Raw genomic sequence first — 24782 nt, 5'->3', positions numbered from 1 at the left:
ACGCTGCAGCGGCCACGTGCTAGCCCTGGATCCGGCCAGAGGACGGGAGCCTAAGCAGAACTAGGGGCTGGTTCCCCAAGCACCTCCACTCTCCAGGGGTTCCGCTATTAAAGCCTTAGCCTCTGGAAATTTCTATGAATGCAAAGTCGACCCCCCCCCCCCCCCGGCCAACCCATGACTTCTGTGCTCCCTGGTCGGTAGAGAAAAGAGACCAGAAACACAGAAAAAAAAATGCAGTTTATGTGCAGGGCTCAGTAATGGAGGACTGCAGAGTAGCAGGGTCTTCGTTCAGCCTCTTCCAGGGGCACCAGGAAGCCCCGAAGGGCGTGCTGCTGCAGGCCAGCCCCTCAGCTAGGCTGGCGTCAGAGTAAAGCGGCTCTCAGGGGGAGGGATTGGCCCCGGGGCCTAGGTAGGAGGCTCGGCTCTCAGGGGTGCTGTAAATGGTTAAAGCTCCAGGAAGGCCAAGAGCTGGGCCTCCCAAAGCCGCTTGGACATCCAGCAGGAGTGGTGCCCCAAGTGTGGAGTCCTTCCCTAGGAGGATTGGGCTGTGCTCAGCAGGGAGAGACAGGAGGGAGAGCCTCACCTGTCCTGCCCTCCGGTCAGTCAGGATGAAACATCCATTCTCAACCTGCCCACACTCACCCAATGGCGAGAGGATGGGTAGCCTTGACAGCTCTCCCAAGGGCCGCCTGAACTCTGGGGATTTCCCTCCAAAACACAAACTGCCCAGCCCACCCAATCCTGGCAGCTCAGACCAAGGTCCTGAGTCATTACAACTTACCTGGCCCCGGAGAATTTAACCCCTTGACCGCCAGCTCAGTCTCACTCCTCTCTGGACCCAAGGGCTGCATCTGCAGAGGAGAACCTCAGGAAGCAGCTGGGTGGGGGGAGTGGAGGAGGGGAGCTGGGGCTCTGGCTGAGGGCTTGGTTCAGTAACTCTAACCCCCTGCCCTCCCCCACCTTCATCTTACCAAGGACAGCTCCATGTCCAAGTCCATCAGGGTCCATTCTCGCCCTTGGTGGCTGGGGCCCAGCACCTGGGGGAAGCACTCAGTCAGTGGCGCCCTCCCCTCGGCTAAACAGACCCCACCGAGGGCCCCACCCCTCGCCCCATGCCCCTGCCCTGCTGAAGGTGTACTCACATCCAGGGGCCCTGCAGGCTCCACACTTTCAGGGGGGGCCCGAAGCAGCATGGGAGGTAGCAGATGCTCTGGGCTCCGCCGCCCCCTCTCCAGGCCCAGAGTTCCCCTGCACACAGAGAACAGCTGTCGGCCTGCAGCCCCCCCCCCCCCCCCCGTCAGGTTCCTAAGGAACCTGGATACATCAGGATCAAAATCAGACATCTACAAAATGGTAGGAGAGGATACCCCACACAGAGGGTGCTTAAAGAACGCCTCTGCTTCCTAGCCTCGACCTGAGGTTTGGATTATGGAACTGGGGTCTTGGGATATGTCCCTTTGCTTTGGAATTGTCAACACCACTGGTTCTTAAATTACTGTGGACTTTACAGTGTTTCCAGTCACCGAAATGAACTCCGTTACAATACAGATTCCGGGGCTCTACCCTAGATAGACTGATTGACCTGATAGGAGTTTCTACTTTCCAGGGCACTCTGATGCTGGTACTCTTTAGAGCAACTGAGAAATCTGGTCAGATCATACTGCCCCTCAGCCACAATGGGCAGGCAAGGCTGGGAAGTTAGTTAGCGGTGTTCTATCTGCAAAAGTGACCCACAGGGCTCACAGTCAAGAATGGACTCTGCTTACCTGTCAGGTAGCTCCCTGGGACCCCTTGGTTCAGGCTGTTGGGCATTCCTGGGCCCCTCGGGGCTGAAGTTCCCTTTCCCTTCCAGGATGGCCTGCACCACAGCCACGGGCAGTGGCGGGGGGGCTGTCACGCAGAAGTCACACTCGTTTGGGGCCAGGGCCAGCCCGGCCTCGCCTTCCCCCCCTGGGCTGGCCGGCTCTTCTTTGAGCAGTGCCAGGCCCTTCTCCCTGCACCAGAGAAAAGCTTCAACCAGACCCTGGCACTGACCTCCCCCCCTACCCCCACAGTTATCTGGGCTGCCAGGCCCTCCCCCACAAGCTCCCCAGAGGGCAGCCCAGTCTGTCTTACCTCCTGCCGCTGCTGCTGGAAGGAGAAAGCCTGGTCCCATCAGGGGATGGAGAGTCTTCGTGGATGTCAGAGATGATAGGGCCCCTGGCCCTGTGAGAGCTGCTGAGGCCCAAGGTGGTCTCTGGGAGGGGCTGTAAGTAGAAGACTAAGCCCAGTCCTTTCTCTCAAGCAACAGGGTGAGACAAAACCCAACCAGTACCCACATGGACCAGGTCTAAGGAGTAAGATTTGAGGGGGAAGGCTCAGTCCGTGCTGGGGAGCCTGGGTCTTGGGGGGGGAAGGCTAGCCTCCACCTTCTCTTCCTGTTGGGGAATGGGGGAAAGGAATAGGCTCTCCATAAGCCTAATTTGTGCCCTAGGGAAGGGAGGATGAGCAAAAACCTACCGACTGGATAAAGTAGGGGTCCTGCACGAGGGCACCAGGTAGAGGACAGGCATTGAATTTGGCCGGTGTTGGGCACGAGCCCCCCTCATCCAGCATCAGAGACCTGTGCAGGGGGCAGGGCAGGTTCATCCCCCATGCCTCTCAGCCTGCACCTCCCTCCCTCAGGCCCCAGCAGCCAAGTCAGCAGAGCTGAGGCCTGTTGCCAGGGTATCAGTCACATGCTGGAGGCAGAAGGGGCTCCCCCCAGAAATGGGGGCCCTTTGGGGATGGAGAGGGGAGGGAGAGAGCATGGTTTGAGCCCCAGACCCTCTGCTGTTGGGATGGTTTGGGGTGAGGGGGAAGGGGCTGCTGGAGGGGAAATTTGGGGCTAAGGTCCTGGAACACAGGGATCTGGGAATGGGGGTATTTGGTGGTAGAATTGAGGGGAGAGAGGGAAAGTCCTGGAGTAGGGACCTTGGGGAGATTGCCATGGGTTGAGGAAAACTATAGTGCAGGGAAGAAGAATGAGGATTCCTGGTGAGGGAGAAGGCTTCTGGAGGAGGAGTCCCTGCATGAGGCCTCTGGGAGGGAGGCTCCTGAAAGTGTGTGTGTGTGGCGGGGGAGTGAGGGTGGACATCCCTGACTTTCTCACTCACAGCTTTCTCTTAGCTCCTGCGCTGCTGGACCCTGTCTGAAGTGGCCCAAAGAGGCACTGGATCAGCTAAAGAGGAAGCAAAGTGTTAATTCATATTTTAGACCTTGTGCCCACCCAACAAACTTCCAGGTGGATTTGCCGCCTTGGGCGGAGGAGGTGGGTGTGTTCAGGAGTGGTAGAGAGAAGGGGGGTAGGGGGAGAGGAACACCTTGCCAATGACCCGGTGCTGCTGACCGTGGCTCTGCCGCAGAGTCACCACCTCCCTCCATAAGATCTCGTTCTGCCTGCGGGGAAGGCGTGGGAGGGTGCTGAGGCATCTGAGAGTCCGCCCAGTCACCACCCCCCACAGAACGGCAGGTCTAAACCCACGACCACTCTGATGAGCGTCCATCCACGCAGAACAGAGTTCCACAGCTCAGCCCATTTGTCTGGATGGAGGCACCAAGACATGAGCGAAGAAGGAGCTGTCCAGAAGGAGTGCCTGGCGGCCAGTGTCCTCCCGCCCAGACTCCCCCTCTCCCTCCCCACCCTCCTACGCCCCCTCCCCCGCACTGCCTGAGTTCCCGCAGCCGCGCCTCGGTGCTCTCCTGCACTCCCCGCAAAGCCTGCACCTCGCCCAGCAGCCGGCCCAAGTCCTCGGGGCGCCAGCGGCCGTCGTCGGTGCGCAGCGCAGGCACCTGCAGGGGGGAGGCACCATCAGTTCAGAGTCATCTAGGAAGGGCCAGCCGTCTCGACACCTCCACCCGGGTTTGCTAGTTCCTGAAGGCCGCCCCCACCTTGCGCCGCACACGTTCCAGTAGCTGTTCTCGGCCGCGTACGAAGCTCGGGTGCTGGAACTCGACGTGGTCGCGCTCCGGCCTGAGCAGGCCGCCCTGCTCGATGCTCACCACCTTCCGAAAACCGTCTGGGGAGGAGGAGCGTGGGGGCGTAAATTGCCCCATCCCCGCGCACCAAGGCACTCGCACCCACTTCCCGCCCCGGTCCTAGGGACTCACACATGTTGAGCTGCCGCACAAAGCTCGCCATGTTGCTGTGCTTGAAGTATTGGGGCAGCACTTCCTTGGCGAAGCGGCTCTGGTCGCTTACGAGGAAACTGGTCCCGCTCTGCCAAGAACGCCGCCCGCCCACCCACCGTGCGGGCGGAGACCGGACGACACAGTGAGCTGTGCCCGCCCACGGCCAGGCCCGCGCTCTGGGGACCCGGCCTGCCGCTCATGGAGACATGGGGCAAGGCCAGGCCAGAACCGGCTCCGAGGCCTAGCCTGGGGCGGCCACAGTGAATCCCTACCCTAGCCCGACCCAGACTCCGTACTCGGTTCTCGGAAAGAAAGAGCAGAAACCAGACTTGAGTCCCAGCCCTGGACGGGTCCCAGACCCAAAATGCCACTCTGAGCTAGCACCAGACCCAGCCCTTCCCTTCTCCAGGTCTCTTGTTTTCCTATCTGTCTGTTGGGGTGGGATGGGAACTAAATGACCTCGAAGATCCCTCAGGCTCTAGGTCTCCAGAAGACTCCTACCCTTTCCTCGGTCCGGAGGAAGTCGCCTCACCTCCATCTCGCGCACACCCCCTCCAAGGTAAACTACACTGGACAGCTGAATCGAGGGACCCACAGCCCCGTCCCAGGCGGGGGTTGGGTGGGCGTGGATGTTCACTGACGTGGAAGGGTCCCGGGGACCACTGGGGAAGTCGAGGGGCCCCAGCCCTCACCGGGCTCCAGCGGATCAGGTGGTCGGTCCCCGGGTCGCCCACCAGCGCCCATAGCTTGCCGAGGAAGGCTGGCACGGAGCTGGGGCCCGGCTCCGTGGGCAGCGCGGCTGGCGCTTCCTGCATGGCGCGGTCTCGGCCCGGCTAAGCGCTCGGGCCGGGCGCCGCGGGGCTTGTGGAAGCCGTGGAAAGTGCTGCGTTTGCCGCCCGCCCCGCCCTACTCCGCCTCCGGGCGCCGGGTCAGGTGGGTGCCACGTGCGAACCCGCGGGGCGGGGCTCAGACCGCGGCCGCAGCAACAGCGGACTGAAAGGGAAGGCTGGGATCGAATGTGCGTGGAGGGGTGCGGTGGGGAGGGAGACCCGGGTTCGAGTTCCACCCTTCTCAGGCCGTTTCCTCCTTTGTTCTTCGGGAGCAATCACCCGTGCGCGGCCCGGTGTGGGCTGGTAACGTCGTAGAACGCGATGGCCATTGCCTGGATGGAGAGGGCAGATGGGAGCGAGGGGTGTGGAGAGCGGGTGCGGAGGGGAGAAGCTGGCACTCTTCCGCAGAACTCTGGGGCGTTGTCATTCCAAGGATGCGGAGTGCCCCGCCCCTGACCTCCGCAGCCGCATCGGTCAACTGATCTCTCCCACGCCGGCCCCGTCGGGTCCTTGGGCCTCTGAGGGTTCCCCGACCTCCCCATTCAGAGCCGCCCCGCCTTCCAGAGGACGCAGTGTTGCTGCAGGATTTCTTTATTTCACACTCACACCTGACTCGCCACCTGAGCCAGTGTCCTCCCTCCCCCCTCTCCCCCCTCCCACGCCAGGGCCGCGGAGCTAGCGTAGCGTCCGCAGAGGAGTGGAGTTGGGGGGAGGATGATCCCATTACGGAGATCCACCCGGTGGACTCAAGACTCCCTGGGATGGTCCCCGACACTATCCCTATCCCACAGGCCCTAATCTCCCAGAGGCACAAGACGCAACAGAGTCCCAAAGGAGCGGGCTAGCCGTTGGCGCACGCCGGGGCAAATGCATCCAGCAGCTTAGAGGCCACATGTCTGCCAGAGAGGCGACTACCCCGTCACGCCACAGGCGTGGGCAGCCAGGGATGCGGCTCCCGCGTTAGTTTGAGCGTGTAGCTGCGCAGGCGCGGACACTGCGTGCGGAAGGCGTGCAGCACAGAGGGTCGTACCACGCAGAAGCAGTGTACTTCACGCAGGCCCGCGCAGCGCGCCGCCAGCAACTCCAGCGCGGCGTCCAGCTCAGCTGAGGCAGCGGCGCGCACCTCGAGCGCGCGCAAGGTTGCGGCGTAGTGGCGCGCTGCAAAGCACACCGGGCCTACCGTGTCCCCAGAGAGGCTGAGGCGTAGCGCAGCCACCGGCACGGCAGGCTGCAGGACGCGCGTCACGCTCTCTGCAGGCAGCGCTGGCTCCAGCTCCAGCTCCACGGCCAGTCCTGGGTGGCGGCGGCGCACCGCGGCCCAGGCTTCCTCTGGCAGGGGTGGCGCGCGTGCGTCCTCGGGGCACGCGCACCGTAGGGCCAGGAGAGCGAAAGGCGCGCGGTCCGGCGCCGCCAGCACCTGGAGGGCAGTGCCCGACAGGCTGGCTAGGTGCAGGCCGAGGGCGCGCAGGCGCGGGCAGGCTTCTAGTAGCTCGAGCACGGAGTCGGGCCTCACGCTGCCCACCAGCGTACAGTTGTCCAGGAAAAGGCTGCGGAGCTCGGGGCAGCCGCGTGCCGCCTGCAGCACCAGCGCGTCGTCCAGTGTAAAAGGCAAGCGCCGAAGGTCGAGGTGGCGCAGCGCGCAGGCGGCCCGGCAGACGGCGTGCACGGCGTCCAGGATGTCGCGGCCTGCGTCGAAGAGCGGCTTTTCTCCGCGGCACTCCAGGCGCAGGCTTCGAAGCCCCGGGGTGCGGCCCGCCAGTGCGGTCAGCAACTCAGTGGCCGCCCGGCGGCTCGGCTCCCTCGACGGCTCAAATTCCAGCCGTAGGTTGTGAACGTGGTCCAGGCAGGCAGTGAGATATGGTAGCAGCGTGCCTTCTCGCTCACAGTCGCAACTTCTGGTTAGAACGGTGAAGAAAAGGCATTGGCCGCGAGAAGCCTCTGCCCATCCCTTAGCCTAGAGTACAGCTACCATAGCCACTTCCTGACACCCTACACATATACCTCCCAGTCCTGATCATGCCAGGTTGCCCCCAAATAGCCGCTGATACTAGGAGGGAACTCCCACCCTATCCCTTTGGAAGACGAACGATGCGTCTGCCTCGAGCTGAAGCCCTGGCAGGGAGAGCCAATGATATTTTAGGAACTGAGCTTTCTCAGAGGTCTCTAAGGAGGCGGGGCGTGGCCTCTAGACTGTCAGGTTCCCATTCTGCCTCTGCCACTACTTAGCTGAGTGACCTGTAGGAACTAATTAAATCTCTCTGCCTCAATTTCCTATCTGTGAGATAATTCTACCTATCTACCACATAAGGTTTTCGTGAGGATTAAATTAATATATGTAAGGTACTTAGAACACCGGTTGGTACATAGTAGGCGATCAATAAATGTCAGTAATGATTATGCTTTTAAATCCAACCCCCGATTCCATGGAGAAAGGGAGAAGGTGGGAGGGCGTCAGGAGAGTGAGGAGCCCGCTCACCTGATGGTCGTGTCGCGCCACACGACGCTGCACGCGGCAGCAACAGCCCAGGCTCTGCAGACCCTGGCGGCGGCAACACGGTCCCGCAGGGGCAGGTGGCGAAAGATGAGCACCAGCACCTCCTCTGGCAGTTGCTCTCCGGGCTCGGCCATGGCCCTGCGCGGGGTGGGAGCTCTGCCGCTTCCAGAAGCTCTTGTCTGGAGAGAGAGGGGCGTCTCTGGGTTCCAGAAAGCCAAAATGTTGACGGGACCACCGGGGCCTATATGTGGAAAGGCTTGTGGCCCAGAACTTGCTACAAAATTTGCAGAGCCCAGTGCAAAATGAAAATGTGGGACTCTTTGCTGAAAATATTATTAATAATTTCAAGACCGTGACAGCAAAACATTTAAGCAAATTATTAAACCAAGCATGAGGCCCTGTTCCACTTACTGCACAGGTCTCAGACCCATGATCGGCCCTAGTTGCTGAAAGATTTCTGATTCTCCTTTACACTACGTTCTCACTTGTTGAACAAATCTGCATTTTATGATATACTAGAAGGAATGCAACCCACGACCTGTGTGCGAGGTTGATAAAGCCGAATATCCGGATTTGGAAAATGCTATCGGATCTTTCTCCTAGCCACTAAAGTTTTCCCTGGGGAAGGTGGAGGGCGGCTGCACCTGCCATGACTTGGGACAATCCTGTACTCCCTTCCTCCCCCCACCCCCCAGCTCAGAGAGCTTCCTGCCTTCCTATACACTCAGAGCCACCAGGACCACCCAGACTAGTCTTCCAGACATCTTCTAGAACTGCTTTCTTCCCAACTTCTACTCTGAGTTCCAGGTTAGGACTGGACCCAAGCCTCGCCTCAAGGGCCATTGAAATGAGGGTTTCTCAGACGGCGGGGGGTATCAGAATCACCCGGACACTTGTTCACAATACAGATTCTACCGCCCCACCTACTAAATCAGGCTCTCCGGAAAAAGTCGGGCCCAGGAATCTGAATTTCAACAAGTGCCAGTTGACTTCACAGGTCCCGAGTTGAGAGCCCGCATCCCAGCCAAGCCAGTGACTAGAGAGTGACGACTGGGTTAATAGGGCGGGGGCACTGGAGAAGACTTTTAATTGGCGGGGGCCACCAGCCAATCAGGAAGCAGGGGGGCGGGAGGGGCACTGCCGAATCTGCTCCGAGAGGGGAGGCTCCTTCCTTTCCTCCACCTCACTGGGGAGACGTCCCGGGTGCTTCCAAAAAAAGGCCGGCTGAGCGGAGAAAAGCTTCGGGTTCTGGGGCCAGAGGAGCCCTGGGTTCAAGTTTCAGTCCTGACTCTGGATCAGTCCAGGCTCAGGTTGGGCAGTTTCGGTTCAGCTGGGATTCTGCAGACCCATTCCGGAGCGCGGCCTTTATTGGAAAGTGTGCGTCCTCTTCAAAGTTGCCCATTTTATTTTAGGGTGCTTGAAGGTTTTCCTACACAACGTTTCACACCACTTGCCAGTTTTCTATTTCCCCATATTTTCCAGGCTAACGGCCCCTTGCTGCAATTTGCGCCTCATATATCCTGGGGCTTCAGATACCCAGGGCCAGGCTTGAACTTGGACCCACCGGCACCCCGTTCTGAGTGTCAGGGAGTTGGAGAGGTCAGAGATCATCGAGCTTAAACCCTCCCCACCCAGACGTCATAGAAAATTCTGGTGTCCAGGGGTACCTCTTTGTTGATCCGTCCGCTCCCTGCTTGAGAAAGCGGGGCAGCTCTCACCCTGGGGCCCCCCGGGCTCGTAAGAGCCGAAAGCGCCCGAAGTCTTTTACCGTGGGCAGTTCTTCGTGCCGTCTAACCTCGGGCGCCAATGTCTTACCTGCTCAACGGACCAGGTGGGCTTTGCCCAGGGGCTGGGGACTGGCGGCGGAGGACAGTGGGCGGGAAGAAACGGCTGGGAGCATTGGGGGCGGGACGCCGGGGCTGACGGGGCTGCTCGGGCTGGGGCACCGCCCCTGCGCTTCGCGCACACCCGGAAGCGTCCTAGTCCAGTGGAGCCCGGCGGGCGTGGGAATCCGGGCTGGGCCAAGGCCGCCAGGTTAGTGCAGAGGGTGGGTGGGCTTCCCGGTGCCGGCGGGAGCAGAGGCGGATCCTGGCTCAGGAGCGTGGGCGAGGCGCGGTTGTCACCCGCGGCTGCCCGGGCCAGTTGGTGGCGGCGGCCTGGTGGGCTGTTTCCGTGAGAGGCGACAGAGAGCCTACGGACGTTGGCACTCGCAGGTTCCTTGTCCCAGCTGAGGTCTTTGGAGGGGGTGTCCGATTCCTGCTGGTGGGAGGGCGGGGCGGGGCTGGTTCTGAAAGTGTCTGTGAGCAGACCTGTTCCCGCCCCAGCCAGGTGAACATGAGAAACCCCAGCATGAGGGTGGACACAACTGGAGTCTGGGGAGCTTCCCTCGAGAGCTCGGGAGCGGGCCAGCTGAGTAGGGGGCGCTCCAGGATGGATGCAGTCCTAGAGGGGCCACGGCCGCGGGCCATTGGCGGCCACCCGGCCGGAGGCGGGGCTGCCCGGGGACTGTTAGGCTGTATTAATGGGGCGCGGCGCCTGTCTGGCCCCTGGTGGTAGGGCCCTATTTTCTTGAGTCGGTACCCGCTAGTCGCTCACAGTCTCAGCCAAGAGTCCCGAAGGACCCATTCGGGTCCCACCCTCAGAGAGGCGGACTGCCAGTGGGTGAGGCGCGGGGCTTCCCGAGGAGGGGCTTCTGTAGAAGGACACGTAGGAAGGAGTTCCCCAGCGGACCACCCGAACCAAGGGTCCCGGTCCTGTTATCTGACCCTCTCGACCTCCAGCCTGGCAGACCTGTTTGACTTCTCCCGTTTGTCCACTAGTGAGTGTGATGGAGCATCCCCTCTTCCTCCAGGATTCCAGTGCCCGCCCTGACAGTCCCAATAGGCAGACTCTGACCCCGTCCTGCCCTCACTTCCACCCCTGAGGCCGATCACATTCATGGGGTCAGCACCCTCAAGTCAGGGGGCTAAGAAGACATGGAAGAGGAAATGTTTCAGGACAGGTTCCCACTCTCCTACCCTCTGGGCCATTGCCTTTGGGCTCCTACTTGTCTCACTTGCCTTGTACCGCTCTTGGTCCCACTTATCACCTCTAGAGTCTTACTCCGTTTATGTTTTATTTTTTGCTTCAATTTTATGTTGCCTTTTAATGCAAAGGACATATGTCAACTTTACATAAAGTAGAATGTTGCTAAATACAGTGAAAATAAAAATCTCCCCTCCCCCCACTCTCTTCCTCAACCCTCTGCAGAGGTAAACAATGCTAGCTAGCTTTCTGTTAATTTCCAGACTACTGCTTTCGGTAAATACACAAGTATTAATATGTTTTCTACCAAAAAGTTATGGGGGGGGGCGCTCAAAAGGCATGTCCTCTGTGCTCAGACAGAGGGTGGGACGGACTGTCACCTGAAACCATTTCTCTTGCCAGGTCTGGATGATACTGGGGGGCCGCTGCCCAGTTACTGTTCCAGCTTTGGCTCTCAGGTTAGGGTGTGGGGGCAGATCTGAAATGCAGCCTCTGCTTTAGCTCAGGATCCCTACTCCTTCCCCACAAAGGTACAAGGCTGTGGTCCTGGTTCCCTCTGGCAGCAATCCCCCCCTCCCTGTCCCTCAAGTAAATGGATGCCAGCTGGGGCCACCCTATCTGTTCTGCCCAGAGCAGTGACATCCAGGGTGCTCACAGCTAGGGCTCAGCAGCCCCTCCTAGCCTACTGTATATAAATGCTGGAGATCAGGGATAAAGAAGTGACTGGTGGGGCAGTAGGTGGGGTCTTGAGCCAATGTTTCTAGGACAAGGATGGGATGTTGCCTCAGGTGAGGTGGGGAGGAAGAGGCAGGGCAGTTCTCCATCTGCAGCCTCATGGGGCAGTAACTGGGAGGCAATTAAACTGAGGAGGGTCAATGAAGTGGTGTCCTGGCTGGGAATTTTGCCCTCCCCCCGACCCCTGGTCTAGGGCTAGGATTTTGTCAGAAGATAGATGGAGGAGATACGAGCACCAAGGGGCCCTGCCTCTGCACAGGGAGGAAATCTGTAATAGAACAATTTGAGTGGCATAAGACAAGAGCACAGCTCCAAGGACTTTAGAACAAAAAGGAATGATTTAACTCACATAACTGGAAAGTTCAGGGTGCAGCTAGAGCCCGGGCCATAGTATGGTTAGGCATACACCTCCTCATCTCTTGGCTCTGTATCCTTCTGTGTCAGTTTTATTCTCAGCCAGGCTCTTTCTAGGCAGCGGCTGAGGAGTCCTATCCTTTCTTCCAGCTCAGTCCCATGGGAAGGGAAACTAGTGGGTCTCTCTTATTGGTCCAGCCACAGTTGCAGGCTGATTCTGATTGGTCCAACCTAAATCTTATGCCCAACTCTGAACTAATCACTTTAGAAAGGGGAGTGGAATATGCAGGTTTGGCCAGGCCTATTTCACTTGCGCACACCTGGAATTAGGGAGTGGAGTTAGCGCTCCTAACAGGCACATGGATTGAGAAGAGGGAAGACCCCAAAGGTCAGTCAGGAGTGGGAGAGGGAACCTGGGCAGGTGAAAACTACAGTTGTCTTTGCAATGAAGCCAGGAGGTATATAATAGGAATGCAGGTGAGAAAACCTAATGGGGGCTGTTGTCCCAAAGGGATCGTGGAAGCTCAAGTTTAAGCTGAAGGCATACCAGGATATGGGTTCCGTTGGCTGTGGGGAATGGGCACCATCCAGGATAAGGATGTCTCCTGTCAGCTTTGAAAGAGAGACATCCTGGCCCGAAGAGGGGGCAGAACTTCTCTGCCACCACTGCAGGATAGTACCTCCCTTTTTCTGCCACTGTGACCCTGGGCTTTCTCAGAGAAGATAGTGGAGGGACAGTCCTCACTGCAAGTCTGGGCTGAGCTGGGCTGGGCTGGGCTGTGCAGATTCAGAAGCACAGGGGGCTGCCTGTAAGATGATGAACTTCCCCTCACAAGTGTGCCAGCTGGGTGGGGACAGCTGAGCCACGCAGGACTGGACTGTTGTCTCCAGGGCTGGGTTGGGGGTTATCTGGATGCCTATCTGCGTCTCCAGGAGGCAAGATGGCGACTGGGCCAAATGGGCTCGACGAGTGGGTGGGCAGCGCATACCTGTTTGTGGAGTCCTCGCTGGACAAGGTGGTCCTATCTGATGCCTATGCTCACGCCCAGCAGAAGGTTCCGGTGTACAGGGCTCTGCGGAATGCACTGACAGGTGTGTGGGTGGGCGGGTACTTGGAGAGGAAGGGGGGGAGCTTGGGCCTTTTGTGGGCGGGACCAGGGGCTGAGGCCCCACCTCCTCAACTCTGTGGGCCTGCGCTTAACCAGCAGGTTGTAGAAAAGATTTGACGGCGAGGGGGGAGGAGAGGAGAAGGATGTCTGGTTTCATAGGCTCTGTCTTCTCTGTTTACGCATGTGTGCCCTTGGGTGTAGACGTGTGTCCCCGTGTCTGTGTATGATCTACCTATATATACACTAACGCCCCCACCTCCGCTTGATGCCCGCCCCCAGACCAGCCAGCTCACTGCTTTCTACTAATCACGCCTTTCTCTCTTTTCCTCTCTCACTGCAGCACTCCTTGCCTAAGACCCCTCCCCAGTACCTACCTTTCGGGGGGGGGCCCCCTTTCCTATCTCAGGGCAGAGGCCACAGGAAGCTGAAACGTGTTGGGGGATCCGCCTCCTTCCTGGGCAGCAGGAGCCACAGTTGGTAGAGGCCGAAGACCTGAGACCTCTTGTTCCTCCACTGCCCCGCGGGCCGCCTACCCAGACGGCTTGGCTGCCCTGGGCACACGCCCCTCTCTGTGCTGCAAAGCCTCTCGCCACGTCCCTTTTACCTACCCTCATTTGGGGCTTCAAGGATGGGGCTGGGGTGGCATCCACTCCGTCTTAGGGTGCTCCCTGTGGTAGGTTCTGGCCTTCATTTTGGATTGTTGCTGTGTGCATCCCAATTTTGTTTCCCAGCTGGGAGCTAGGGTCAGGGAGGGAGTCTGCGTGGGCTTCACTCCACTATGGCCGCTTGGAGAACGGCCCCGCATGGGGACCGCCTGTCGCCTGACTGTCCGCCTCCTCAGAGAGTGGCGGGAGCCCGGACGTGCTGCAGATGCTCAAGATCCACCGCAGCGAGCCGCAGCTGATAGTGCAGTTACGTTTCTGCGGGCGCCAGCCCTGCAGCCGCTTTCTCCGCGCTTACCGCGAGGGGTCGCTGCGCGCCGCGCTGCAGGGGTGCTTGGGGGCGGCTCTCGCCCTGCCCTCGGTGCCGCTGCAACTGGAGCTGCGCGCCGGCGCGGAGCGGCTGGACACCTTGCTGACGGATGAGGAGCGCTGTTTGAGTTGCATCTTCGCCCAGAAGGTGCGGCTGGGCTGGGGCCGGGTTGGGGTGGGGCGGGGATCCGCGGCTAAGACGCCCACCGACGCCGCACTCCCCTCCCTAGCCTGACCGGCTCCGGGACGAGGAACTCTCTGAGTTGGAGGACGCACTCCGGAATCTGACATGTGGCTCGGGGAGCCAGGGTGGCGACATGGAGGTCGTTCCAGCGCCCTCGCAGTCCCTGGCCACCTCTCTCTCAGAGGAGAAGCCACCACCGCCGCCGCCGTCTGGCCAGACTTTTCTGTTCCAGGGTCAGCCCATAGGTGAGGCGCACGCAGAGGCGAGGCGGGGTCCTCGGGAAGATGGAGTTTGGGGAGGAGCAGGGTCTGGGCCGGGTAGTCGCCGGGCGGGAATGGAGGGGTACGGGTCTTGGTCTCCCCGAGCTCACTCTGCTTCCCACTCCCCCCCCCCCCCCGCAGTGAACCGGCCGCTGAGTTTGCAGGACCAACAGACGTTCGCGCGCTCAGTGGGTCTCAAATGGCGCAAAGTGGGGCGCTCCCTACAGCGAGGCTGTCGTGCGCTGCGGGACCCGGCGCTCGACTCACTGGCCTATGAGTATGAGCGCGAAGGGCTGTACGAGCAGGCCTTCCAGCTGCTGCGGCGCTTTGTGCAGGCCGAGGGCCGCCGCGCCACGCTGCAGCGCCTGGTAGAGGCCCTTGAGGAGAACGAGCTCACCAGCCTGGCAGAGGACTTGCTGGGCCTCGCGAATTCCGATGGCAGTCCGGCCTAACCTGAGTACCAGAAAAAGGGGGGATCGGCCAGTTGCCCAGCAGCGTTTGGAGCACCCGGATGACCCTAGGGTCCCTTCTGCTGCTATTGCGGAGCTCCTGTCCATCCACGGGACTCTGAGACCACACTGATAACCCCACTTAGCCCAGCTGTTGGAGCTGCTGGGTAGTGTTGACGGCTTTCTCCAGGAGTTGGGCAAGCACCCACCATTCCTGTTTGGGTGCCATTGGGGATTTGGCCCCAGATACTGTGATATGGACAAAGTGCATGGGTGACCTGCTCCAGCGGTCTGCCTACCCCAAATGAGGGGCTTCTGGCCAGCCCTTACCTCTTCACTCATTGAACAACTAACTCGTTAAGCACTTGCTGTGTCCTAGCCATCATCCTGGGTGCTGCAAATACTGTGGTGAACAAGATACACGAAACCTGCCTGCCCCCAGTTCATACTCAGTGTTGGACTGCAGATTTTAAGCAACAGCAATAAAATATTACCCGTTTTTTTTTTTTATGTATGTGAAAAATACAAAAAGTTGTGGGTGCTCTGAGCAGGGGCCTAACCCAGGTTAGGCTTCCAGGGAGAGATATGAGGGTGGCGGGTTGAGGGAATGGCAACATTCTGGACATAGCCAGTCTTGGGTGAGGTCTTGAGGAAAGTTAGAAGAACAGAGGATGTTAGAAGAACAGAAAATTTGGAGTGGCTGGATCTAGGGGTAGTGGGTGGGTTTGCAAAGAGAGCTTTTGGTGAGTGTGGGAGGCAGATAGCTCAGGGTCTGGTAAGCCATTTTACAGATTTTGGGTTTTACACTGAGGCCAGTGAGAAGCATTTAGAGAGTTTGGGGAGTTAAGGTGGGGAGGCTGGTGAGGAGGGAGAAGAAGAGGGAGAGGTGGAGGGAGGGAGGGTAGGGGTGGAGGCCCAGGCTAGGGCAGTGGCAGCAGAGATGGAGGGAAGGGATGAACACTGCGAACTGTTTAGGATGAAAGGTAACAGGCCTAGTGACACTGGATGAGGAGTGAGAGTGCAGGAGGACCTCAGAGTTTCTGCCTTTTTCAGTCCGATGGAGGGCGGGGCTGCCTGCTTAATCGAGGGGGCCCTCAATCTCCAGAACAACTCTCTGCCCACTGGGATCCCAGATCAAACCCTTTACTCACTGGCCAACTTCAGGAATCCCTCCAGCTGAATCATCCCTGCCAGTCCAATCTGGCCTGCAGTGACACAGGCTTGGTTATTTCTGCCTGTAGGAGGCTATGCTGGACTATGCTGGTGTGGGGTACTAGGGCCCAGGGGGCCCAGAGGTACCTCTGGGGAGACAGACTGAAGTGCTCCCCTGTGAAGTTAAAGCAGAGAGGGTTGGCCCCTGTCCTGTATCCTAGTGGATAGATGCGGAGAGGGTCAAAGGAGGACAGAGCAAAGAGTCCCAGACTGAATTCCAGAAGACCTAGGGCAATGCTCTGCATTTCTGCCTGTATGATGCTGGGCAAGTCACTTAACTCCCTAAGGGGCAGTGTCCCCATCTGCATGAGCAATGAGAACTGCTACCAGAGTTGTGAGAATTGAAACTTGTGGGTCCGTGTGTGTTTGCTGGGGTGGGAGGGAGGCATGGCAGAACCAGGAGTAAGGAGGCAGCCATATGTCCCCGGCCATTTATGATTATAGGTCCTGCCTGGTTGAACCTGGGTTGCTGGTGAGCTGAGGAGAGGCGCTTCCAAGGATAGCCTGGGATGGTGGCCAAGTAGATGCCTAAGACGCTCAGCCTCGGGGATTTGGGACCCGCCAGCCCTGGGCTCCTGCCAGCCCAGGCCCTGCCTCACTCCGGAGAGGTGGGGGTGCGGAGATTAACCAGAGAGGCTAATATTTCTTCCTACCCCGACCAAAAGGCAGAGTTGGGGAGTTTGAGCCCACACCGAAACCAGAACCCACCGCCTCCGGCCTTCCCAGAGAGAGCTGCCCGTGGGGATCCCTCTCAGAGATTAGTCTTCACTAGGAGACAGCGCTCCCCGCGGCGCCGGGGCGGAGCTGAGCTCCAGATGTCCAGGCGCGCACAGCTGGAGGGTCACGTGGCAGCGGCCCCGGTCCCCCCCCCCTTCCTGCCAACGCTGCATTTGGCCCAAGCCCCGTCCATGGCTGCCCTTGGGACCCTGCGCTGAGCCCCGGAGGCCCTGGCGTCCGGGGCTGCGCCGCTCCCAAGGGATAAGCGTGAGTGTCGGGATCCCAAGGACCGACGTGGTGGGTAGGGAGGGGGTAGAAGGGATTCGGCTTCAGCACGGGAAGGGCGGGCGGGGAACGGGGCCGAGCTCGGCGTCTCCAGGCCTTAGGGAACCGTCCGGCGCTGAGAGGGGTGGGGATTGGCTACTAGGAGAAACTTCCAGCCTCTTCAGGGTACCCAACCCAGTGTGTGGGGGTGTGCCACGGCCCAGAGCAGGAGAACGCCGGAGGGGGATGAATGGCCGGTAGCGGAGACCCTCGGCGTTTGGCCTCCACCCCCTCCCCTCGGGGAGACCGAGGCCGGGAACTCCTCCCGGCCAATGGCTTCCGCGTCGCGAGCCCCTGACTGAGTCTTTCTGCAGGGGGCGCGGGCGCCAGCCACGCGGACATGAGGCGGAGGCTGCGCCTTCGCGGCGACGCGTCGCTCACGCTGCTCCTCGGCGCCGCCCTCGGCCTCCTTCTCTACGCACAGCGCGAGGGCGCGGCCCCGACGACAAGCGCCCCGCGAACGCAAGGGAAGGCAGCGCCAGGGCCCACTCCGGGACTCCGCGTCTTCCAGGCGCCGGATGCAGGCGCAGCCCCGGCCCCGGCCCCGCTGGCCTATGAAGGGGACACACCGGCGCCACCCACACCCACGGGGCCCTTTGACTTTGGCCGCTACCTGCGCTCCAAGGACCAGCGGCGCTTCCCCCTGCTCATTAATCAGCCGCACAAGTGCCGAGGAGATGGCGCACCTGAAGGTGGGCCCGACTTGCTCATCGCCGTCAAGTCAGTGGCGGCGGACTTCGAGCGGCGCCAAGCCGTGCGCCAGACGTGGGGTGCTGAGGGTCGCGTGCAGGGGGCGCTCGTGCGCCGCGTGTTCTTGCTGGGCGTGCCCAGGGGCGCGGGTACAGACGGGGCAGACGCGGAGGGGGAGGGCACGCGAACCCACTGGCCTGCCCTGCTGCGTGCTGAGAGCCGCGCGTACGCGGACATCCTGCTCTGGGCTTTCGACGACACTTTCTTCAACCTAACGCTCAAGGAGATCCACTTTCTCGCCTGGGCCTCGGCCTACTGCCCCGACGTGCGCTTCGTTTTTAAGGGCGATGCAGACGTGTTCGTGCACGTGGGGAACCTGCTGGAGTTCCTGGCGCCGCGGGACCCGGCGCAGGACCTGCTTGCGGGCGATGTGATCGTGCAGGCTCGGCCAATCCGTGCGCGGACCAGTAAATACTACATCCCTGAGGCGGTGTACGGCCTGCCCGCCTACCCGGCCTATGCAGGTGGTGGTGGCTTTGTGCTTTCGGGGGTCACGCTGCGTCGCCTGGCCGGCGCCTGCGCGCAAGTTGAGCTTTTCCCCATTGACGACGTCTTTCTGGGCATGTGTCTACAGCGCCTTCGGCTCACACCCGAGCCCCACCCTGCTTTCCGCACCTTTGGCATCCCCCGGCCGTCAGCGGCGCCGCACCTGCGCACCTTTGACCCCTGCTTTTACCGGGAGCTGGTTGTAGTACACGGGCTCTCGGCCGCCGACATCTGGCTCATGTGGCGCCTCCTGAATGGACCCCAAGGGCTAGCCTGTGCCCGTCCGTGGCCTGTCGCTGCTGGCTCTTTCCAGTGGGGCCCCTAGCCACCTTCATGGCCCCAAGCTCCCCTCACTCAGACCCAAGATGATTATCGCCGTGTATGTAGTTCTTTCCCAGAGGCGGAAGATTTCAAAAATCTAGCCCATATCACCAGAAGTCTGCCTCCACAGGTCCCCAGGGAATTAAGACTGAACTTGGCTCCTGCTGGCCTACCTTATTCGGAGCTGATCTAGAACCACTTGAATGGTAGCCCTTTGAGACAGCCAGGGCTGAGGCCTTAGAGCACCAGGCTCTGCCAGACAGGTGGACATGTTTGGCCCTCCTACTACCAAGTAGGTTTTTGGGGGTTGGGGATGGGTGGTCGCAGAGGCTCATGGAATCTGACCATACTCCTTGATTTGCAAGTCCTAGACTGATGCAAATGCAGGTCTCTCTCAAGGCTGGAGGAGGTGTGGGGTCCTGGAACTGGCAGGCATTTTGTTACAACTCAATCTGAAGGTAGGCATTTTGCTTCCCACCTGCCCATCCAAATTGGATTTTCAGCCCTGTACTGATCTTTAGATCTTCTGAGGTCTCCCTTCCCAAAGCCAACCCCTCCTGGGCCCTGGTCTGGCTGCAACACCAGGGATGGACGCACACAGGGACAAACAAGTGCATGGTCTTACCTAGAGTCTTTCCTCACCACATAAGAATTTACACACACACAACAATGCCAGTCTCCTACTAGAGGCTGTGCTGCCCCACTCAGAAGAGCCAAGGAACCTAAGATGACTCCACTATAAAATTTCCCATATCTTTCACCCACTTTCTTAAAAATCAACACCTCCATGCTTATTTTAGTACAAACATCCCAGCAACAGCACATGGTGAGCAGCTGCTGAGGGCATAGGTCTTTATTGGAGGGGTATGGGCAGGGCATGAAGAACGTGGGGATAGTCCTGGCTGCCCCTACAGGGGGATGTGTGTGTGGGGGTCTCTGGCCAGGCCACAGTCCAAATGGGAAGACACCAGTCAGTCACAAAATTATGGGAACGCCACATAAGCCTGGCTATAAGCCCAGGAACCACCTAGAAGCCTAAGGCAGGTCCCCTGCACATTCATTGTTAAACTCTACAGGATGAGGCTGTACATGAGTTAATTACAAAAGAGTCATATTTACAAAAATCTGTACACACATTTGAAAAACTCACAAAATTGTCATCTATGTATCACAAGTTGCTAGACCAAAATATTAAAAATGGGATAAAATTATACATTTCTCTTCTCAATTCTTTTCAAAAGGATTATTTTTAAAGCACATATGCTACTTTCCTTAGCAAGACCCATGAAAAGACTGAGCAGCCCAGCCTTCCTTGAGCCCCCAGAGGCCTTGAGCCATGAATGGGCCTGGCCAGGGGACATTGCCCAGGGTTGGGGCAAGAGAGCCAGCCCACAGTGCAGAACAGAATGCTGAAACAATAAAAGGAGGAAGATGTCTTTGGCTAAAACTTTGGCATTAAATAAAAGAGGCAAACAGGATGGAAACATGCAGCCTGCCAGCCAGGTTGGGGCAGAGCAGGGGCACAGGTGACCTTGAAGGCTGGCTCCAAGAGGGGTACGAACCAGGCCTGGGCACATACCTGGATGGTAAAAAGCTGTGTTTCAATGAGTTGGGCGTGCCTACTGGGCCTGGTAGGGAGCGCGTGCAAAGAAGGAACAGGGAAAGGCAGGTGGGCCACCTTGGCCACAGCCAGCTCATCAAGTAACTAAAGTGGATGTAGTGCAAAAGTCGCAACCAAGTACTATGGACATGCTACCTGCTTGCCTTAAGGGTCACGTGGCAATGATGGGCCAAAGGCAGGACGTCGTCCTCGTCCCGGGTGCCTGTGTCCTCAGCCACAGAAAGAGTCCCAACTTTTCCCAATGCGTGTGGAACAGGAGAGACAGAACTCTGCCTCCATATGTGTTAGTTGAGGTCGCCTGGGTCCAGGTATCAAGGCTCAGAGTTTGTGCTTCTCTTTGCAGTCTGTGTCCTCTGTTGGCACCAGCAGGCTGAGGACGGACAGAGGAATATTTGGGCCTCTCACCCCATGGCAGAGCACCCAGTCTGAGCCCCACCTCAGAACATCACAACAGCCTTTCAACACTGGCAAGGTGTCCAAGAAAACCCACAGGGTGGCACATGGAGGCCCGCTGAATAGGATGCAATGCACAGCTCCACGGGGCAGAGGGGCATGGGTGGTGATGTCCTTAGGGGAGCTCCGCTGTTCTCAGGTGGGTACCAGGCCTGGGGGGGCCATACAGGGTCACCGAGGCAATATGGTTATTCTGCATGACCTGGTGTGAGAAGCGGACAATGAATCAAAGGGGAGGAGTAGAAGGGATGCAGGCATGGTAGGCAATCAGATCCATAAAAACCACCAGTACTAGGGCTGTGACTGCAGACAAGGGATTTGGGGCAGCTCCTGTGCACAAAGGATGGATGTTGTGTGTGCAACACACCTGCACACAGGGCTGGGCTGATCCCTCAACATCCCCCAACTCATGCTAGGAGTCATCCTGGCCCAGCAACTGCCTGCTCTTCATGGGATAAACTTCACTATACCTATTTATCCAGTCCTTCTGGAACTGCTAGGGGCCTAGTGAAGGTGTAGCATCCAAAAGGGAGAAGAGGGACAGCCCATTCTTCTCCCAAGCCAGTGGGGCCTCTATAGCCACTCACCCATAGCACATTCTTTCATATGGCATTCAAAGATCCCCAACACTCCCATGCTGAGCCCCATTTGCTCCCTGGGGTTTCCTTTCCTACCATATTTACGTTTTCACATATGTGGGCTCCCCGTTACTTCTCATCTTGTTGGATAAGTCTACTGCTTTAGCCTCCATGACCTAGAATTTCCCCAACATAGTTTCTGTACTCTTACTGTTCAATGCGGGCAGGTCAGATTCTTAGCAGACAGGGCTACTGGGGAAGGATTAACTCACCGAGCAGGGCTGTTAGGCCCTCCCCAACCTTCCTCCATCACTTGCCTGTCCCTGCCATGGCCACCGGCCCCTCAACCCCCAGGGCTTACCTCAAAGATCATCCGCTGAAGACCAAAGCAGAATGTAGAGCCAAATGGGTTGGTGTTATTTGGGGAGGAGGACCTGAGGCCAGGGAAGCCAGAATTAGAGGTGTAGACAGAAGCCGAGGCCAGGCAGGGCATCCAGTCCCTTTTGGGATGGGGGCTACTGGCCAGTGGTCTCTCATGGCTGTTTCCAACACAGGCCCTTGAAGTACCAGAGGTAGTGACAGGTATCATTCAACCTCTGAATCCTACACAGCCCAATGAGGCACAGGAAGTTATTACACAGTTAGATTGGAGTGGCAAGTTAGGAGGGAGGAGCCTCAGGCAGCATGGCAACTGGGTAGGAAGCTGTAGACTACAGCATGTGGCAACTTTAATGGGAAAAAAAGAGCCCAGGACAGTGAAAAGTGCTTCTTTTTCTGAATAACTAGGGGTGAAAGGCCCCCCTACCTGGAGAGGGGAGCTATCCCCAAGGGGGAACCTCTCTGGTGCAGGTAAACATGCAGAATAGCTGGCCCAGTGGTAATGTGCAGGGTGGGGGACGAGAAGTATATTTGTGGCAACAACAGAAACTTCTGTCATTTCTAAGCCATAGGCACAGCTAGGCTTCCCTAAGTCTTCTGGGCTGTGAGCAGCAGGATGGGGTGGTTGGAGATAGCAACCTCCCACTCACCTATGCAGGACAACAGGCTTCTCCACAGGGTGGCCCAGGAGATCCTGGATGTTGTCCCACTGCAAAAGGGATGGGGGCGGCAAGGGGTTAGCAGGGACCTGATCGTGACCAATGGCTGGCCCAGAAGACATGGGCCCCAGACTGTTGGCAGGCTCACACCCACCTCATTTTGGGGCTACATGAGGTGGGAAAATAGCTCACCTTGCTGTAGGTTGTGCATGTTTCTGTCTGACCATCAGCATTTTCTGAAAAGAGAACACAGAGTGGGTTGGTAGCTAGTCCAGCCCACCTGTGACCCTAGCCTAGGCAGAATCCAGACCTGGCCACCCTGTGCATTGGGGTTGGAGTACAGAGGGAGGACAGATGGGCTATTTCAGAGTTGCTGAATGGAAGAGGGTAGAGACAGCAGTCACAGGGCTGACATGGGAACACCTGGATAATCATGTGTAGGAAACTCTCCATCATGGACCAGCAATCCCATGATCATAGGAAAAGACCTTGAGAGCCTCCAGCAGACTACAGGCCAAAAAAAATGCAGCCCCAGAACACAGAGCCCAACCCAGAGGAGCTGAGGCTATGGGCAAAGCAGGTGGGCAAAGGTTCCTGCTACCATTTCTGTTTGGATCACTGTGTCTCTGCATCATGAAAGACTAACTTCAAAACCCTTTTCTTACTCTGGGGATATTCACTACTCACCTTTCTTTATGGCTAGTGGGATCTTGAACTCACAGCGGTGATAACTAGAGAGAGAAGCCAGATGGATAAAGGCTGGGCCCCCTGAGAGGCCTGACCACGCGCACATCTCAACCCCGCACCCCAGGAAAACACAGAATGAACCCACCCCCGAAGCCCTGCTCTGGGGTCTGAAGACCCTGTCATCCTGGATAAGATACCAGGCTCTCTGAACCTACTTCCCTATTTGTAAAATGGGTACAAATGGAGAGACGTAAGGTATTGACACTGTACCAGGAACAGAGCAAACACTCAGGAAATGTTCATTTCCCACTAAACTGTAAGAATTCAGGTACAAATTAGTGAACATTCAAAGCCACAGGCTCTCTTTTCCTGGGAATTTTCAACCCAAAGCTCAGTTCTTGGGAGGGGCAGGTACAGGTATACTCACATGTTAAAATTATAATGCCCAGGGTAATTGGTGTGCAGGACAAACTTCTTCACTTTGTGTGTATTTGCATCAAAGAGGATATCCTGGGATAGAAAACAAGGATGTCCAAGTAGTGAAAGTTACTGAGGCTGGGCAAGGGCCTTTCTAAGGGCATGTCCAACTCAAAGATAGCCACTCCACAAGGCGGATGCGTCTGGGCAATAGCTTTCTCCCAAACAACAGTCAAGCGGATAGCTGAGGCCAAGCAGCCTTAACTGGACGTTTTCAGTGAAGGGGGCACCCAATTATCTGCAGGCCCCTCATTCCAAACTTTGTAGCAGCAGGCCCAGCAGACGCATGGGCTACAACTCCTACTGCTTGGGAACTCAAACACATCATGGAGACCTTTCCTAACAAGCACCTGATTATAAACTCTAACTGAGCACAGATTTTGGCTTAAAGGCTGCCAAGAAGATTCAGGGACCACCTGAATTTCCAGCGGCTCAAGGCACGTAACTATTCTGAATGCCATGACTGGCCATTAGGCCCTCTCTATGGGAGTCAGCAACCCCTAGAACCGAAGGTCCAGCCTCTCACCAGGACTCAGACCTGGATTTGATGCTGCCCACCGAACACTTCTTCCTATCCCCCATGCCCTCCCCAAGTTTCACATCCTGCCAGCCTTCTGGGCCTGTGACCTCAGTTACCTCTGACTCCAACCCTACATTAGCTACATAAGTCCTATTAGGGTTGGTCCATTTGTTCCATCTTCCTTGTCCCTTATCATCAGTGGCCCTTGAACTAGAGAGGTTCTGCTTACAAAGTGCCATTCCCTCCTGCTACTGTCCTACCCTCAAGAGTTTATGACCCCACTGCTGTTCCCCCACTACTCCTGGCTCCACTGTCTTTTTTTTTTTTTTGACAGAGAGAGAGAGAAGCAGGCTTCCCGCCAAGCAGGGAGCCCGACATGGGGCTCGATCATAGGACCCTGGGATCATGACCTGAGCCGAAGGCAGACGCTGAAGCAACTGAGCCACCCAGGAGCCCTCATTCCCACTGTCTTTGACCCTTTTTTAGTCTCCCTGTTTTGTGACTCCAGAAGAGGCTCCTATGTTCTACAAATGGGCAGATCCCAAACTATGTTACCCGGAATGATTCCCACGGCCTCCACCTGAGCAGCATGTTGCCCTCAATAAAGAAGCCAAGACATACCAGGGACCCAGTGTTTCTGAGCAATCTCAGTGCTAGGGAAGGCCCACTTTAGGGTACCAATGCAAGAGCACTGGGCAAAGCCAGCTGGGGCTAGTTTCCCTGCTGCCAGGCATGGTTACAGCTCCATGTGGACACAAAGGTGTGCCCAGGTGCATGGTCCACCACCACAGAAATGAAATATTTCTCTAAGGAATCACAACTTACCACTCCAAGAGTGAAGTAGTTAAAAAAGTAGTCATTGCACTTGGATGGAACTTGTTTATGAGGGGAAGGAGAATGAATTTTCATCTGTTGGGAAGAAAATAACAACAAATTAAAATCCCAACTCCTTAATACAATTCTCAGATTGACTAAAAGTCTACAAACTGTGTTTTGGGTATAAGATTAAGCTGTTGGGTAAGCAAGAGTGTCACAGTCCC

The 24782-nt window shown here is 57.8% G+C and overlaps 5 protein-coding genes across 12 annotated transcripts in view; 2 read left to right on the top strand and 3 right to left on the bottom strand.

Moving 5' to 3' along the window:
• Nucleotides 1–225: 225 nt before the first annotated feature.
• On the bottom strand, nucleotides 226–5047 carry HSF4 (heat shock transcription factor 4). Of its 4 annotated transcripts, none has more exons than XM_032424253.1 (13): nucleotides 4842–5047; nucleotides 4129–4237; nucleotides 3910–4037; nucleotides 3686–3810; nucleotides 3342–3417; nucleotides 3135–3199; nucleotides 2500–2602; nucleotides 2116–2260; nucleotides 1767–1890; nucleotides 1143–1248; nucleotides 972–1037; nucleotides 782–851; nucleotides 226–531 (listed from the first exon to the last, which is right to left on the bottom strand). In XM_032424253.1, the coding sequence occupies exons 1-13, from the start codon at nucleotides 4962–4964 to the stop codon at nucleotides 380–382; spliced, it is 1392 nt and encodes a 463-aa protein (XP_032280144.1). In that variant the 5' UTR covers nucleotides 4965–5047; the 3' UTR covers nucleotides 226–379. The 4 variants fall into 4 exon arrangements, with proteins under 4 accessions (XP_032280144.1, XP_032280141.1, XP_032280142.1 ...); XM_032424250.1 differs by having other exon boundaries at nucleotides 1767–1994; nucleotides 2116–2246; nucleotides 4842–5046; XM_032424251.1 differs by lacking the exon at nucleotides 4129–4237 and having other exon boundaries at nucleotides 1767–1994; nucleotides 2116–2246; nucleotides 3910–4023; nucleotides 4842–5046.
• Nucleotides 5048–5563: 516 nt separating this feature from the next.
• On the bottom strand, nucleotides 5564–9362 carry FBXL8 (F-box and leucine rich repeat protein 8). The gene is made up of 3 exons (XM_032424260.1): nucleotides 9289–9362; nucleotides 7456–7652; nucleotides 5564–6874 (listed from the first exon to the last, which is right to left on the bottom strand). The coding sequence occupies exons 2-3, from the start codon at nucleotides 7605–7607 to the stop codon at nucleotides 5899–5901; spliced, it is 1128 nt and encodes a 375-aa protein (XP_032280151.1). The 5' UTR covers nucleotides 7608–7652; nucleotides 9289–9362; the 3' UTR covers nucleotides 5564–5898.
• TRADD (TNFRSF1A associated via death domain) lies at nucleotides 9137–15076 on the top strand. 2 transcript variants are annotated; one of them, XM_032424261.1, is made up of 5 exons: nucleotides 9137–9304; nucleotides 12520–12678; nucleotides 13537–13814; nucleotides 13897–14095; nucleotides 14252–14982. In XM_032424261.1, the coding sequence occupies exons 1-5, from the start codon at nucleotides 9280–9282 to the stop codon at nucleotides 14560–14562; spliced, it is 972 nt and encodes a 323-aa protein (XP_032280152.1). In that variant the 5' UTR covers nucleotides 9137–9279; the 3' UTR covers nucleotides 14563–14982. The 2 variants fall into 2 exon arrangements, with proteins under 2 accessions (XP_032280152.1, XP_032280153.1); XM_032424262.1 differs by lacking the exon at nucleotides 9137–9304 and adding an exon at nucleotides 9426–9507 and having other exon boundaries at nucleotides 14252–15076.
• A 1599-nt stretch (nucleotides 15077–16675) lies between these two features.
• On the top strand, nucleotides 16676–18466 carry B3GNT9 (UDP-GlcNAc:betaGal beta-1,3-N-acetylglucosaminyltransferase 9). Its single transcript, XM_032424258.1, has 2 exons — nucleotides 16676–16755; nucleotides 17127–18466. The coding sequence occupies exon 2, from the start codon at nucleotides 17153–17155 to the stop codon at nucleotides 18371–18373; it is 1221 nt and encodes a 406-aa protein (XP_032280149.1). The 5' UTR covers nucleotides 16676–16755; nucleotides 17127–17152; the 3' UTR covers nucleotides 18374–18466.
• A 24-nt stretch (nucleotides 18467–18490) lies between these two features.
• CUNH16orf70 (chromosome unknown C16orf70 homolog) overlaps nucleotides 18491–24782 on the bottom strand; it is a 30220-nt gene continuing 23928 nt past the window's right edge. For all 4 annotated transcript variants that reach the window (XM_032424255.1, XM_032424254.1, XM_032424256.1 and 1 more), the window contains exons 11-17: nucleotides 24568–24651; nucleotides 23173–23255; nucleotides 22746–22789; nucleotides 22251–22294; nucleotides 22050–22108; nucleotides 21383–21455; nucleotides 18491–20645 (exon numbers count right to left, since the gene is read on the bottom strand). In XM_032424255.1, the coding sequence (XP_032280146.1) occupies nucleotides 20559–20645; nucleotides 21383–21455; nucleotides 22050–22108; nucleotides 22251–22294; nucleotides 22746–22789; nucleotides 23173–23255; nucleotides 24568–24651 (474 nt within the window). In that variant the 3' untranslated portion in view covers nucleotides 18491–20558. The remainder of the gene's footprint in view (nucleotides 20646–21382; nucleotides 21456–22049; nucleotides 22109–22250; nucleotides 22295–22745; nucleotides 22790–23172; nucleotides 23256–24567; nucleotides 24652–24782) is intronic.

Source organism: Phoca vitulina, unplaced genomic scaffold (genome assembly GCF_004348235.1).
Source record: "Phoca vitulina isolate PV1807 unplaced genomic scaffold, GSC_HSeal_1.0 scaffold30, whole genome shotgun sequence".
NCBI lineage: Eukaryota > Metazoa > Chordata > Mammalia > Carnivora > Phocidae > Phoca > Phoca vitulina.
This window is presented reverse-complemented; position numbering and strand designations above follow the sequence as displayed.